Genomic DNA, 14928 nt, shown 5'->3' with positions numbered 1-14928 from the left:
AGTTATTTATTGCTGACACACTGTCTAGAGCAAGTTTAAAACAAGTAGCAGACAATTTCGATGAAAAGGAATTTGAGGTGGCTCGACCTGAAATGCTACCAATTTATAAAACCAAAATGAGTGAAATATTGCATGCTACAAGTGGTGATGAAGCCTTGGGAGAGCTGATTGAGCTAACCAGACAAGGATGGCCTAGTTCAAGGACAGACATCCCTATATAGGTGCAAAACCGTACTGGAATTATAAACATGAAATCACTGTAAGTGATGGTCTATCGTTTAGAGGAGTTAATTATTCCAACTAAACTAAGATCCAGTATTTTAAGTCAAGTCCACAATGCTCACCTTGGTGTTGATAAATGTAAACGAAGAGCAAGGGACATTATGTTTTGGCCTCAAATGAGTGCTGAAATTGAAGATTTAATTTCAAAGTGTTCCATCTGTAACACACACAGGAGGCAGAATCAAAAGAACCTCTACATTCTCATGAGATTCCTCAAAGACTTTGGCAGAAGCTGGGTGCTGATCTCTTTGAGTGGAATAGAAATACTATTTGATTTTAATTGATTATTTCTCTGGTTACTTTGAAATTTCACATTTACCTAATACTAAGAGTGAAACTGTTATAGTACATTGCAAATCACAATTTGCCCGTCATGGTATTCCAGATGTCCTTATCACAGATAATGGACTCCAATTCAAAAGTTGGCAATTTGACATTTTTTCGAAACTTTACAAATTTCATCACAATACGTTTAGTCCATACCATCCTCAGTCTAATGGCATGGCAGAGAAAGGGGTGCAAAGGAGGCAAGGGGGGGGGGGTGGACAAGATCCATACCTAGCTTTATAAGACTACAGGAATGCACCAAGAGATAATATTCTCGGATCACCTGAGCAACGACTGTTTGGACGAAGGACAAATACCCTACTTCCAACAACTGAACATTTACTCAGGCCGAAAGTACTGAAGCCAGAGACAGTACACAAAAGACTTGTAGAGAAGAGACAAACACAAAAAAAAAAAACAAATTATGACCGACAGACAAAGAAATTACCAGAACTACAACCAGGAGATAATGTTCTCCTACAGACTGACAAAGGTTGGAAACCAGCCACTATATATTGTACCTGTATCTAAGGCTGACCAGCCCATATCATACTATGTAGAGACAGCTGAAGGTGTACAGTATAGACGCAAGCGCAAACATTTACTTCAAACTGGTGAAACATTTAGTTATGACAGACATGACGACAATGACATAGTTAATTCTGACAATGAACAAACCTCTTAAGAGGACCAAACCACGAACACTGATTTTCAAAGAAGTATTAGAGCAAAGACAAAACCACGTTGGCACAGTGACTATGAAATGTGACAAAAGGAATTTAATTATATTTGGTAGTAAAGCGGTAGTAATTTTGTAACCTAGAACCAGTTGTCAAATCTTTGCTAGAAATTGATTTTATAGTTATGCAGTGTTAGGTTATTATCATTCAAGTATTTTCTGTATAAGTAAATGGTTTCTCATCCAAGTCCTTAAATTTATTTTAACTGAAAAAAGGGAGATGTAACATTTTGTACTCATTCTGCAGTATTGTATTTTACACCACCCTTTAGCAACCACACTATGTCCTGTTATTGTAACCACCAACCTACCCTAAGAAGCATGGGGCTGTGGTCACTCTTAGGAATGTTTGTATATGACATATGACGCATGTTAGTAGAAGTAGTTAAGAACAATGAGTGTGTATAATCATGGAGGTTTTACCTCTATGGTATAATGAGACACTCTGAATACTGTGGTTATAACAGCTAAAACAACTCCTCTTTGAATCATCTCTTGAATCATAATTATCATCAAGAATATTACACATATCTGAAAAATAGGGTCAAACCCGAAGAGGCAAATGCTGTCCAATCAGGTCTAAACTTGTCGTTTCAAACAAAGTTAAATCGAGGATTTCGCGAAAAGCTTCATGGTGATCACGTGATCATCATTGACCTTTAGGAGGTATGGTTCTCGTATTGTGTGCGCGAGGTCCCGGGTTCGATTCCCAGTCATTCTATTAATTTTCTTTTCTTGTTTTCTCGCGTAGAATATATTTCGATTTGCACGATTTTTGGACATGCACCATTTGAATCTGTTTCATTCTAAGTACTAAATAGGTATTATTTGTTTTCATGTTTTCACGGTCAATAAATAAAATATTATGTGTAGATTACGTCAATAAGTTACGATTTAGACGCTGATTTCGGGGATAATTTGTAAATATGTATAATGAGTTGAACATAGATACACAAGGGTAACCATCTTCAAGGTCAATAAATAGCTATTACCGATCGGCTAAGGCAATTGCAGTGAATACGTCGACTATTCCTCGTGTCGAAGCTATCTAGTTGCCGTGAGCAACTCAATTACGTGTAGATGATGTCTCGAAGCTACATGGTAGTATTAAATGCCCCCTCGCGTCGCACTTTTATCCCTTCAATCCCAAACAGTTTCGAGTGAGCATTATTGCGTGTATATTGCGACAATAAGTGACGACTTAGACGCTGATTTCGGGGATGATTTCTAAATAGTTACCTTATGGTAACCATTACCGAGGTCAATAAATTGCTATTACCCTTGGGCCATAGGCAATCGCAGTGGTTACGTCATCTATCTCTCGTGTCGAATGTATGCCGATAGCTATTACCGAATGGCTGGAGGCCAACGTGTCGAAGCTACGTAGGCTGAACACCACGTGAGCTTATGTACAAATGGCCTGTTGGTTTAAAGGTATGGTTCTTGTGTGGTGTGCGCGAGCTCCCGGATCCGATATCCCGTCAACATTTTTTTCTTTTCATGTATTTCTCGTGTAGAAAATATTTCGATTTGCACAGTTTTTGGACATGCACCATTTGAATCCTTTTCAATCTTACTACTAAATAGGTATAATTTGTTTTCACGGTCAATAAATAGCTATTACCGACAGTCTATAGGCAATTGCAGTAAATACGTCGTCTATTCCTCGTGTCGAAGCTATCTAGTTGCCGTGAGCAACTCAATTACGTGTAGATGATATCTCGAACTACGTGTTAGTGTTAAATGCCCAGTCGCGTTGCACTTTTATCCCTTAAGCCCAAACAGGCTCGATTGAGCATTATTGCGTGTATATTGCGTCAATAAGTTACGACTTAAACGCTGATTTCGGGGATAATTTGTAAAAAATGTAAAATGAGTTGTAAATAGATACCTTATGGTAACCAATACCAAGGTCAATAAATAGCTATTGCCGACAGTCTATAGGCAATTGCAGTGGTTACGTCGTCTATTCCTCGTGTCGAAGCTATCTAGTTGCCGTGAGCAACTCAATTATGTGTAGATGATGTCTCGAAGCTACGTGGTAGTGTTAATTGCCTCGTCGCTTCGCATTTTTATTCCTTAAAGCCCACACAGGCGTGAGAGAATATTATTATGTGTAGATTGCGTCAATAAGTTACGACTTAAACGCTGATTTCGTGGATAATTTGTAAAAATGTAAAATGAATTGTAAATAGATACCTTATGGTAACCAATACCAAGGTCAATAAATAGCTATTACCGATCGGCTATAGGCAATTGCAGTGGATATGTCGTCTATTCCTCGTGTCGAAGCTATCTAGTTGCCGTGAGCAACTCAATTACGTGTAGATGATGTCTCGAAGCTACGTGGTAGTGTTAAATGCCCAGTCGCGCCGCATTTTATTCTTTAAAGCCCAAACAGGCTCGAGTGAACATTGTTATGTGTAGATTGCGTCAATAAGTTACGACTTAAACGCTGATTTCGGGGATAATTTGTAAATATGTATAATGAATTGTAAATAGATACCTTATGGTAACCAATACCAATGTCAATAAATAGCTATTACCGATCGGCTATAGGCAATTGCAGTGGTTACGTCATCTATTTCTCGTGTCGAAGGTATGCCGATAGCTATTACCGAATGGTTTGAGGACAACGTGTCGAAGCTACGTAGGCTGAGCTACCATGTGAGCTTATGTAGAAATGGCCTGTTGGTTTAAAGGTATTGTTCTCGTTTGGTGTGCGCGAGGTCCCGGGTTCGATTCCCCGTCAACATTTTTTTCTTTTCATGTATTTCTCGTGTAGAAAATATTTCGATTTGCACAATTTTTGGACATGCACCATTTGAATCCTTTTCAATCTTTCAACTAAATAGGTATAATTTTTTTTCATGTTTTCACGGTCAATAAATAGCTATTACCGACAGTCTATAGGCAATTGCAGTAAATACGTCGTCTATTCCTCGTGTCGAAGCTATCTAGTCGCCATGAGTACGTCAATTACGTGTAGATGATGTCTCGAAGCTACGTGTTAGTGTTAAATGCCCAGTCGCGTCGTACTTTTATCCCTTTACGCCCAAACAGGCTCGAGTGAGCATTATTAAGTGTATATTGCGTCAATAAGGGACGACTTAGACGCTGATTTCGTGGATAATTTGTAAAAATGTAAAATGAATTGTAAATAGATACCTTATGGTAACCAATACCAAGGTCAATAAATAGCTATTACCGATCGGCTATAGGCAATTGCAGTGGTTACGTCATCTATTCCTCGTGTCGAAGCTATCTAGTCGCCATGAGTACGTCAATTACGTGTAGATGATGTCTCGAAGCTACGTGGTAGTGTTAAATACCCAGTCGCGCCGCATTTTTATTCTTTAAAGCCCAAACAGGCTCGAGTGAATATTATTATGTGTAGATTGCGTCAATAAGGTACGACTTAAACGCTGATTTCGTGGATAATTTGTAAAAATGTAAAATGAATTGTAAATAGATACCTTATGGTAACCAATACCAAGGTCAATAAATAGCTATTACCGATCGGCTATAGGCAATTGCAGTGAATACGTCGTCTATTCCTCGTGTCGAAGCTATCTAGCTGCCGTGAGCAACTCTATTACGTGTAGATGATGTCTCGAACTACGTGTTAGTGTTAAATGCCCAGTCGCGTTGACTTTTTATTCTTTAAAGCCCAAACAGGCTCGAGTGAACATTATTATGTGTAGATTGCGTCAATAAGTTACGACTTAGACGCTGATTTCGGGGATAATTTGTAAAAATGTAAGATGAGTTGAACATAGATACACTGGGGTAACCATCTTCAAGGTCAATAAATAGCTAAAACCGATCGGCTATAGGCAATTGCAGTGGTTACGTCATCTATTTCTCGTGTCGAAGGTATGCCGATAGCTATTACCGAATGGTTTGAGGCCAACGTGTCGAAGCTACGTAGGCTGAGCTACCATGTGAGCTATGTAGAAATGGCCTGTTGGTTTAAAGGTATGGTTCTCGTTTGGTGTGCGCGAGGTCCCGGGTTCGATTCCCCGTCAACATTTTTTCTTTTCATGTATTTCTCGTGTAGAAAATATTTCGATTTGCACAATTTTTGGACATGCACCATTTGAATCCTTTTCAATCTTTCAACTAAATAGGTATAATTTGTTTTCATGTTTTCACGGTCAATAAATAGCTATTACCGACAGTCTATAGGCAATTGCAGTAAATACGTCGTCTATTTCTCGTGTCGAAGCTATCTAGTTGCCGTGAGCAACTCAATTACGTGTAGATGATGTCTCGAACTACGTGTTAGTGTTAAATGCCCAGTCGCGTTGCACTTTTATCCCTTCAAGCCCAAACAGGCTCGAGTGAGCATTATTGCGTGTTTATTGCGTCAATAAGGGACGACTTAGACGCTGATTTCGGGGATAATTTGTAAAAATGTAAAATGAATTGTAAATAGACACCTTATGGTAACCAATACCAAGGACAATAAATAGCTATTACCGATCGGCTATAGGCAATTGCAGTGGTTACGTCATCTATTCCTCGTGTCGAAGCTATCTAGTCGCCATGAGTACGTCAATTACGTGTAGATGATGTCTCGAAGCTACGTGGTAGTGTTAAATACCCAGTCGCGCCGCATTTTTATTCTTTAAAGCCCAAACAGGCTCGAGTGAATATTATTATGTGTAGATTGCGTCAATAAGGTACGACTTAAACGCTGATTTCGTGGATAATTTGTAAAAATGTAAAATGAATTGTAAATAGATACCTTATGGTAACCAATACCAAGGTCAATAAATAGCTATTACCGATCGGCTATAGGCAATTGCAGTGAATACGTCGTCTATTCCTCGTGTCGAAGCTATCTAGCTGCCGTGAGCAACTCTATTACGTGTAGATGATGTCTCGAACTACGTGTTAGTGTTAAATGCCCAGTCGCGTTGACTTTTTATTCTTTAAAGCCCAAACAGGCTCGAGTGAACATTATTATGTGTAGATTGCGTCAATAAGTTACGACTTAGACGCTGATTTCGGGGATAATTTGTAAAAATGTAAGATGAGTTGAACATAGATACACTGGGGTAACCATCTTCAAGGTCAATAAATAGCTAAAACCGATCGGCTATAGGCAATTGCAGTGGTTACGTCATCTATTTCTCGTGTCGAAGGTATGCCGATAGCTATTACCGAATGGTTTGAGGCCAACGTGTCGAAGCTACGTAGGCTGAGCTACCATGTGAGCTATGTAGAAATGGCCTGTTGGTTTAAAGGTATGGTTCTCGTTTGGTGTGCGCGAGGTCCCGGGTTCGATTCCCCGTCAACATTTTTTCTTTTCATGTATTTCTCGTGTAGAAAATATTTCGATTTGCACAATTTTTGGACATGCACCATTTGAATCCTTTTCAATCTTTCAACTAAATAGGTATAATTTGTTTTCATGTTTTCACGGTCAATAAATAGCTATTACCGACAGTCTATAGGCAATTGCAGTAAATACGTCGTCTATTTCTCGTGTCGAAGCTATCTAGTTGCCGTGAGCAACTCAATTACGTGTAGATGATGTCTCGAACTACGTGTTAGTGTTAAATGCCCAGTCGCGTTGCACTTTTATCCCTTCAAGCCCAAACAGGCTCGAGTGAGCATTATTGCGTGTTTATTGCGTCAATAAGGGACGACTTAGACGCTGATTTCGGGGATAATTTGTAAAAATGTAAAATGAATTGTAAATAGACACCTTATGGTAACCAATACCAAGGACAATAAATAGCTATTACCGATCGGCTATAGGCAATTGCAGTGGTTACGTCATCTATTCCTCGTGTCGAAGCTATCTAGTCGCCATGAGTACGTCAATTACGTGTATTTCTTTTCATGTATTTCTCGCGTAGAAAATATTTCGATTTGTCAGAGAAAGCAAAATGGATATCATGTGTTCAGCCACGTTGTCAAGAGGCCTTTCATTAATTTGAGGATATTGGGCTTCACTTAGAAGAACAGCACGCCGGTGCAAAACCGGGTAAATTTACATGCCCAGTGAAAGGTGTAAGGGGGTCATGAGTGATCCAAAAGATTGGATAATCCATTTGGCTTACGAACATCCAAGTTATGTACTTCAGCATGGTAAAGCGTTTTTCGACAAATATTTTTTATAAATGGATATGAGTCGTAAATCTAATTGTAACGTATCTATACTGAGTATTAATGTAAGGGGCTTGCGAGATTCGGTAAGACGAGCTCGTATAACAGAGTGGGTAAAACTTTTGAATGTAGATATTGTAATAATGCAAGAAACTTATCTGAGAGAAAACGATTTTGATAGTTTTAAAAATAGCTGGAAGGGGAAGGTTTTCTTTTCTCCTTCTTATTCGGTACATTCATGTGGGGTTCTGATCGCCTTTTCCGATAAATTGAAATATACTTATTCTCAGATCCGCCATGACGATATCGGGCGTTGTATTTCTGTTCTGTGTACTTTCTCCAGTTTTTCATTACGTATCTGTAACATTTATGCACCCAATTCCGGGTCAGAAAAGCGTGTTTTTTTCAATAATATGAGTACTTACACGCGGGGAAGAGAACCTATTATATTACAGATTAGGAGGGGATTTTAACTGTATTATGGAGGATCAGGACAGATTGGTAAACTCGCCTTTTTTTCTGGTTTTGTGGGTCGAAATGAGTTGGAGTCTTTGTTATCTTTTAGTAATTTGATCGATTCGTGGAGGGTATCTTATCCAACACAAGCAGGATATACCTGGAAAAACCCGGGTCAAGTCCAAAGCAGCAGGCTTGATAGGATTTACATTCCAAAGGATATGGCCTTGGCAGATTCTTGTTGTATTCCCTGTATTTACTCTGACCACAAAGCTATTGGGGTTTCTATTGTTATCCCTTGTGCTCCAAACAAAGGCCAGGGCCTTTGGAAATGCAATGTTTTTATTCTAAAGGATATTGACTTTTGTAAAGAGTTAGAGTTCTATTATGCTCTTTGGGGTAATTTAAAGTCAAGTTTGGAGTCAATTTCAGATTGGTGGGAAGAGATAAAGAGAAAAATTAGGGATTTAATGATCACCCATGGTATTCGTCGTGCGAGGGAGAGACGACAAAAGTTAGCTCAGCTAAAGGAAACTTGTATTACTGGGAACAGGGCTGAGATTGATCGTAATTTAAGAGAGCAAAGCAGAGGGGCCATAATTCGGGCTAGAGCCAGGTTTGTTGAAGAGGGGGAGCGACCGTCTGCGTTCTTTTATAAACGAGAAGACGCACGTGTAAAGTTCAAAACAACATTGATAGTATACGGGATTCCAGAGGTAGAGTGGTCTTTAATGAGGATATGTTAACAGTGTTTCATGGGTTTTATAGCAACTTATATATAGAGGAGATTAGTGTAGACGAACAATGCCAAAACGAGTTCTTGGGCTGCGTTAAAGCGCTTTATCTAAGGAAGAGTGTGAAACGTTAGAAAGGCCTCTTGAGCTAACCGAGATTAAGAAGGTTCTAGTTTCTATGGCCTATGGCAAGTCCCCGGGAAGCGATGGGCTCCCCTGTGAATTTTATGTTACTTTCTTTGACTTAGTTGGAGAAGATTTGTTAGATGTTTTCAGTGACGGGTTCAATAGGGGGTCTCTAACCGAGTCGCAGAGAACTGCTATTGTAAGTTTGCTTAAGAAAGATGGTGATCCTTTGGACCAATTAGTCTATTGAATACTGATTATAAGCTGTTAGCGAAGACTTTGCAAGCAAGATTGTCAACAGTTATGTCTAAATTTGTTAATGATTTTCAAACGTGTTCTGTGCCTGGCCGTAGCATTCATACTATTTTGGCAACGGTTCGTGATATTATTGAGTATTCTAATATGAAAGGTAATCCATGTGATCTGATATCTGTAGATCAGCACAAGGCTTTTGACAAAGTCAATTGGGATTTTATGTTTAAAGTTTTATTAAAAAATGAAATTTAGAATTACATTTCGTCAATGGGTCAAAGTTCTGTATACAAATATCAAAAGTCTGGTCAATGTAAACGGTATTTTTGACCGTCCTTAAAGCCCAAACCGGCTCGAGTGAATATTATTATGTATAGATTGCGTCAATAAGTTACGACTTAAACGCTGATTTCGTGGATAATTTGTAAATATGTATAATGAAATGTCAATAGATACCTTATGGTAACCAATACCAAGGTCAATAAATAGCTATTGCCGATCGGCTATAGGCAATTGCAGTGGTTACGTCATCTATTCCTCGTGTCGAAGCTATCTAGTCGCCGTGAGTACGTCAATAACGTATAGATGATGCCTCGAAGCTACGTGGTAGTGTTAATTGCCCCGTCGCGTCGTTCTTTTATTCCTTAAAGCCCAAACAGGCTGAAGTGAACATTATTTTGTGTAGATTGCGTCAATAAGGGACGACTTTGACGCTGATATATATAAACCCCTCCCTCCCCTCCCCCTCCCCCTCCTCCTACTCCTACTCCTACTGGCATTACACCGTTGTTCTTATAACAATACGCATATAGGACTAAGAGCATTCAGTATAATGTCATGATGTAACTGATCAGGATTAATTCATACACATAGATTAATGTTAAGCGAAAGATTAAGTACGCATCCCTTGTACGTAATTACATAAATAACATCAGTAATCTGTTTTAAAAACACCTCTACAACAATGTAATAAAAACCCGTTACTGGACGAAACTGTAATCACAAAGTTATATATGAAGAGTTAAAAATATAAATCTAATCTGACGATTGAGACAATAAACGTGACATACACCACCCCTCTCTGCTTCCCTTTATCAAATTAACTTTCTCCAACCCCCCATCCCCTCCCCCCCCCGAAGAACATACACACGCGTTATACAAACTCTCACCTCTCAACGCATGAATAATTAACCATCAAGTCTCTTGTTTTGAGCAAATGGCTTTCCACTATAGAGTGAGGTAATATTACAAAATGTGGTTTTAAGTTAAGGGTGACGACGATAGGCAGTCATCCAATCATGTTTACCACACAAACCACAACTGCCTAACCATTCTGATCCGAATGGGTCAATGCCCATGCTCAGTGACTGGTCCCCTTTCCAAGCATTCTCTTCCAGGAAATTTAGAAGTGCGCACGCTCCTTCGGTCGACGAAAATGGATAAACGCGAACACTCTTGTAAAGAAATGTTTCACCCATCAGCCGCCAATGATGGTATTGGTTGTACAGAGTTGTATTGGTAGCGACTTTACGAATATATCTTGCTAAATCTCTTACAGAGTCGAAATCGTCAGCGAAAATAAAAGAATACGGTGGAGCGACTCGCTCATAGTCCGTTTTCGAAGCTCCAACCACAATCGGCACCAGCTCGTAATCAGCCAAAGCCTGCCAAAATTTCTCGGTGATGTATTCTGAGCAACAACTGTTTTCGAAAGCAATATAAAATTTGTATGTTTGAAGCAATGCTGTTGCACTACTGCCACGAGGTAAATGTTCCTTTGTACCACAAGCTCCGTACATATCAATTGGGATTAATCTGGCAAGATCATGGACAAAACCTGTTCTGTTGTTCAAAGCGTTTGGATTACAGTGACTGCTTATCCAAGCGACCATTTTCTTCGATTGTAATTTCGAAGTAATATTGACATTTTTCATGATTATTCCCTCCTTGAATGGAATGTACTCCCCAAACGGAGCCACGACTTCAGATTTAGAATGGTAAGTGAATGACATGTTGAATTTATATCCATTGAATCCCAAAGGGCGTGCCGATCCCCTGCCCCCTCCTCCCATAGATTCTCTCACCTGTGGAGAGTTTCCAGAGCTCTCGGCAGTGCTATAAACCCACACTTGATGAGGCGTGCGGACAGCCATAGCTCTCTCCCATGTAGAGCTGTTTACACTAGTAGCAAATATGACCACATCTACATCTTTTATAGCGCTTTCATCTTCTATTGATGCAATAAAAGTTATTCTTTTATCTGTATCCGGACATTCGAAGGTTCGCGGAAAACATCTTCTGAGAGATACCCAATAGGGATTACAAGAAAATACGGCGGCAATTAAAGTATCACTAATTACCCTTTGATCAGGAACTACTCTGTTTTGAGTATATGAAAGATTCCATGAACTTTCATTTTGCACATGTTGCAGTGTTTTGCTATATGCATCCCACGGTCGTAATTCAAAGACGGTAAAGTTAGCGGTGCCTTTTCTTTTTGGATATTGTTCAAATCTCAAGGTACGAATTCCACAGGTTAGTAATATTGCAACGACAGTCATTACGACGAGTAAAACATTGAGGCACTTCCTATCTGTTCCGATAGCCATACTGAAATTTACTTATTTCTGTTCACACCAAGCGTGCTCATCCAAGGAATATAGAATAATCGATACCGTACCACTTGTGACTTCAAGAAATGCCGTTTTGAATATATTGTGTAGATACACATGCAATATGTGCATCCACCGAAGATAAGCTATATAGGTGTTACAAGAGCCTCCACCAAAGATTAAATGGTAAAAACAGTAAGTAGGACTTTGTATAGGCCTATAGTTATCTCATTCTCGGTCCATCCTGGTTAAAGTTTAAAGTTAAAAATGTAATCTTTCCTTGTAAATATATACATGCTTCTTCTATTCTGATTTGGACGGCCTTGTTGGTCACATATTTGGTGCCTCCGTGACTGAACACAGTAACAAACTCAAGTTAAAAGTGCTACCTTTGTACTATTTCGATAATGTTTTACATCTGTTATCGGTGCATAAGTGGTTTGATCTCACCTCTTAAACTACAGCTCACAGGCATGGTCAAGTACTTAGACACCAATGGAAAAGACAGATAGAACGGAAGGAAACTGCTGATTTTATTGTGAACAATTCTTGTGATATTGATGCGATCATATTATCTAATGGTACGGTTTGGCAAGGATTCAGGATAAGGAACAGCATACTTGTCTTTTGTATAGACAAGGTGTCACATGAGTTAGATGAAGGTGTCTATCTATAACCCGTTGGTCATATTTACATGGTATATATTTTTTGTATCGATAAAATTGATCAAGGGCCGTTGCTTTCAACTTTGAACCCAGATAACAGATATCTTATAGATAAGTTAATTAATATAGCGGGAAATATTGCCAAATATTTTTTCCAAAGGGTTGTTTGTCGATAAACATTACTTAACTCTACGGAAATAAATAAGACAAACCTGCTTATTGCTGCAGGAGACTGAGCGTAGGATATTTTGTTTCTATCTTGAATGTAATTAAATCACTCTCTTTGTCTTAAATGACGGTGCATAGATTATGCACTATAATAAGGACTGTAAGATTTGAGAGACACCAGTTGAGGTATTTTACATACCCGTTAAATTATTCAATAAATGAAGTTAAAAATACTTCTCCCGCCCCCCCCCCCAAGAAAAAGTATTCGCATGTGTCAATATCAAGTTCGTGGTATAATTTTTATCGTAAATCAAATTGTCAACGTGTAACCAGCAACATTTTCGTAATTGTGGGACCCTGCTCACAACTTTCAGGGAAGAAGTGTACGAATCTTCACCATATAATTTCAAATAGTGAATGTGGGCTTGTAGTGTATAGGTCTTCCCTATATATAGAGCTGACATATCTGGAAGAGTCTGTCACTATACACTGTTATGTCCTGCAGTATACAGGTTAGCGTCTTATCTGTAATTCCATCTTTCTTTTGCAAAAACAGGTCAGTAACTTGACTTCTTAATATATCATATTTTGTCAATCTAATTGATATTTCGTGAAGCATTCGCCAATTCCATATTCTTTTTTCTGACTAGTGAATAAAAAAAAAATATATATCTCGTCCCCACACTAAGGGTACTGGGGATGAGATATTATTGTACTCTATCGAGTATTGTTTGAAAACTTGCTACTAAAATTGCTTCCCATCTCACAACCCCTGAGGGTCCATATGGGGGTACCATGTGGTGGCTCAATAAGATAGGGTGGACCTCTTTAGAAGTGGGGGTGAAAACGCACTGTGTGTGTGTTCGTATGTATGGGTGTGTGATCAAAAATGTGTGCCATATATATATTTTTATATATATATATATATACATATATATATATATATACATATATATATATATACATATATACATATATATATATATATATATATATATATATATATATATATATATATATATATATATATATATATATATATATATATATATATACATGCATACATACATACATATATATATATATTTATTTATTTATATAGAAAGCTTTTACTAAATCGGGCGAGTGAACTTCGAAAAATAATTTCCAGTAACCAGGCCTATCGTTGGTATAACGACGGATCCAAGTACATTTTAAACCTGCAATGTAGGAATTCAAGTGATTATCATTCAAACTCCCACGACTAATAGAGTTTATAAAGGTACGACGGTTACTTTTCTCCTGCTTATTTCCCCAAATAAACTGTAAAGAAAACTAATAAGGTTACGAAAAAAATGATCGGGAGGGTTTGGGAGAACCAAAAAAGGGAAAACAAGTTGAGATAGGGCAAAAGTCTTTACGATGATGTTTTGCAGACGGGAGTGGGGTCCCTAGCGGACCACAAATTAAGCACCTGCTTAAGGCGAGAAGCTTGGGCGGAAAAGGAACGGAGAAAAGGTCCTCGCGATTAGTTGTGAAAGAAACTCCTAACATGTTGACCGGGCCACGGGACCAGGTAACTGCAAAGTCGTCGACCGAAGGCGGGCTTACTATCAACATAATATATGGGCCTAATGGGAAAATAGTAGATTTATCATAGTTAACCTTCGACCTGAGATATTATGAAATTGTTTCCGAAAGTGAAAGCTTGTAAGGAATTGCGTAGAAATTTCCAATCTAGTTTGTCGAAAGCTTTCTCAAAATCAATCAAAAAAATTAGCACAGCCTTCTCGTGATATGAGCGGTAGTCAATAAGATCAAGGTTAAACCTAAGGTTTTCCCCAATAAACCTACTTTTAAGAAAACCAGTTTAATTCTAACCTAGGATAGATGGCAAACCAGTTTCAAACGGTTAGCAAGAGCTTTAGCACCAACTGTATAATCTGTATTGAGTACGGTGATAGGCCTAAGGTTTTTTTTTAAAACAGACGAGTCTTGGGGATAACAGTATTAATACCATGTTTCTGATCAGGGGAAAGCTGGCCCTGGCGGTGATAGAAAAAATTTAGGGACTCGACATTAGTCAGGAATAACGGGGAAAAAACTGTTAAACAACTACGCTGAATTTAGAGAAAGGCTGGATCTCGGGTAAGATAAAAAAAATAAATTAAGTAAGTGATTGGAAGTAAAACAGCCAGTTTTTGGTGTATATATATATTATTATATATATTATTATATTTTTGGTGTATATATATATATATATATTTATATAAATGATTGATTTTAAGCCAATGAAGATAATGGAATAGATCAGTCACATTATCATATCTACTTCTACCATATATCATTCTTGCAGCAAAATTTTAAACAGATTGGAGTTGATCATATAAATGTTGGTTTATACCAAAATAAAGTGAGTTACAATAATCAATATGCGAAATAACCATGGATTGGATATATATATATAG

General features: G+C 38.2%; 1 protein-coding gene across 1 annotated transcript; it reads right to left on the bottom strand.

The window, feature by feature from the left end:
• Positions 1–10206: 10206 nt before the first annotated feature.
• LOC139960540 (alpha-(1,3)-fucosyltransferase C-like) lies at positions 10207–12590 on the bottom strand. Its single transcript, XM_071958978.1, has one exon. The coding sequence runs from the start codon at positions 11643–11645 to the stop codon at positions 10302–10304; it is 1344 nt and encodes a 447-aa protein (XP_071815079.1). The 5' UTR covers positions 11646–12590; the 3' UTR covers positions 10207–10301.
• Between the last annotated feature and the right edge of the window lie 2338 nt (positions 12591–14928).

Source organism: Apostichopus japonicus, chromosome 19 (assembly GCF_037975245.1).
Source record: "Apostichopus japonicus isolate 1M-3 chromosome 19, ASM3797524v1, whole genome shotgun sequence".
Taxonomy (NCBI): Eukaryota; Metazoa; Echinodermata; class Holothuroidea; order Aspidochirotida; family Stichopodidae; genus Apostichopus; species Apostichopus japonicus.
This window is presented reverse-complemented; position numbering and strand designations above follow the sequence as displayed.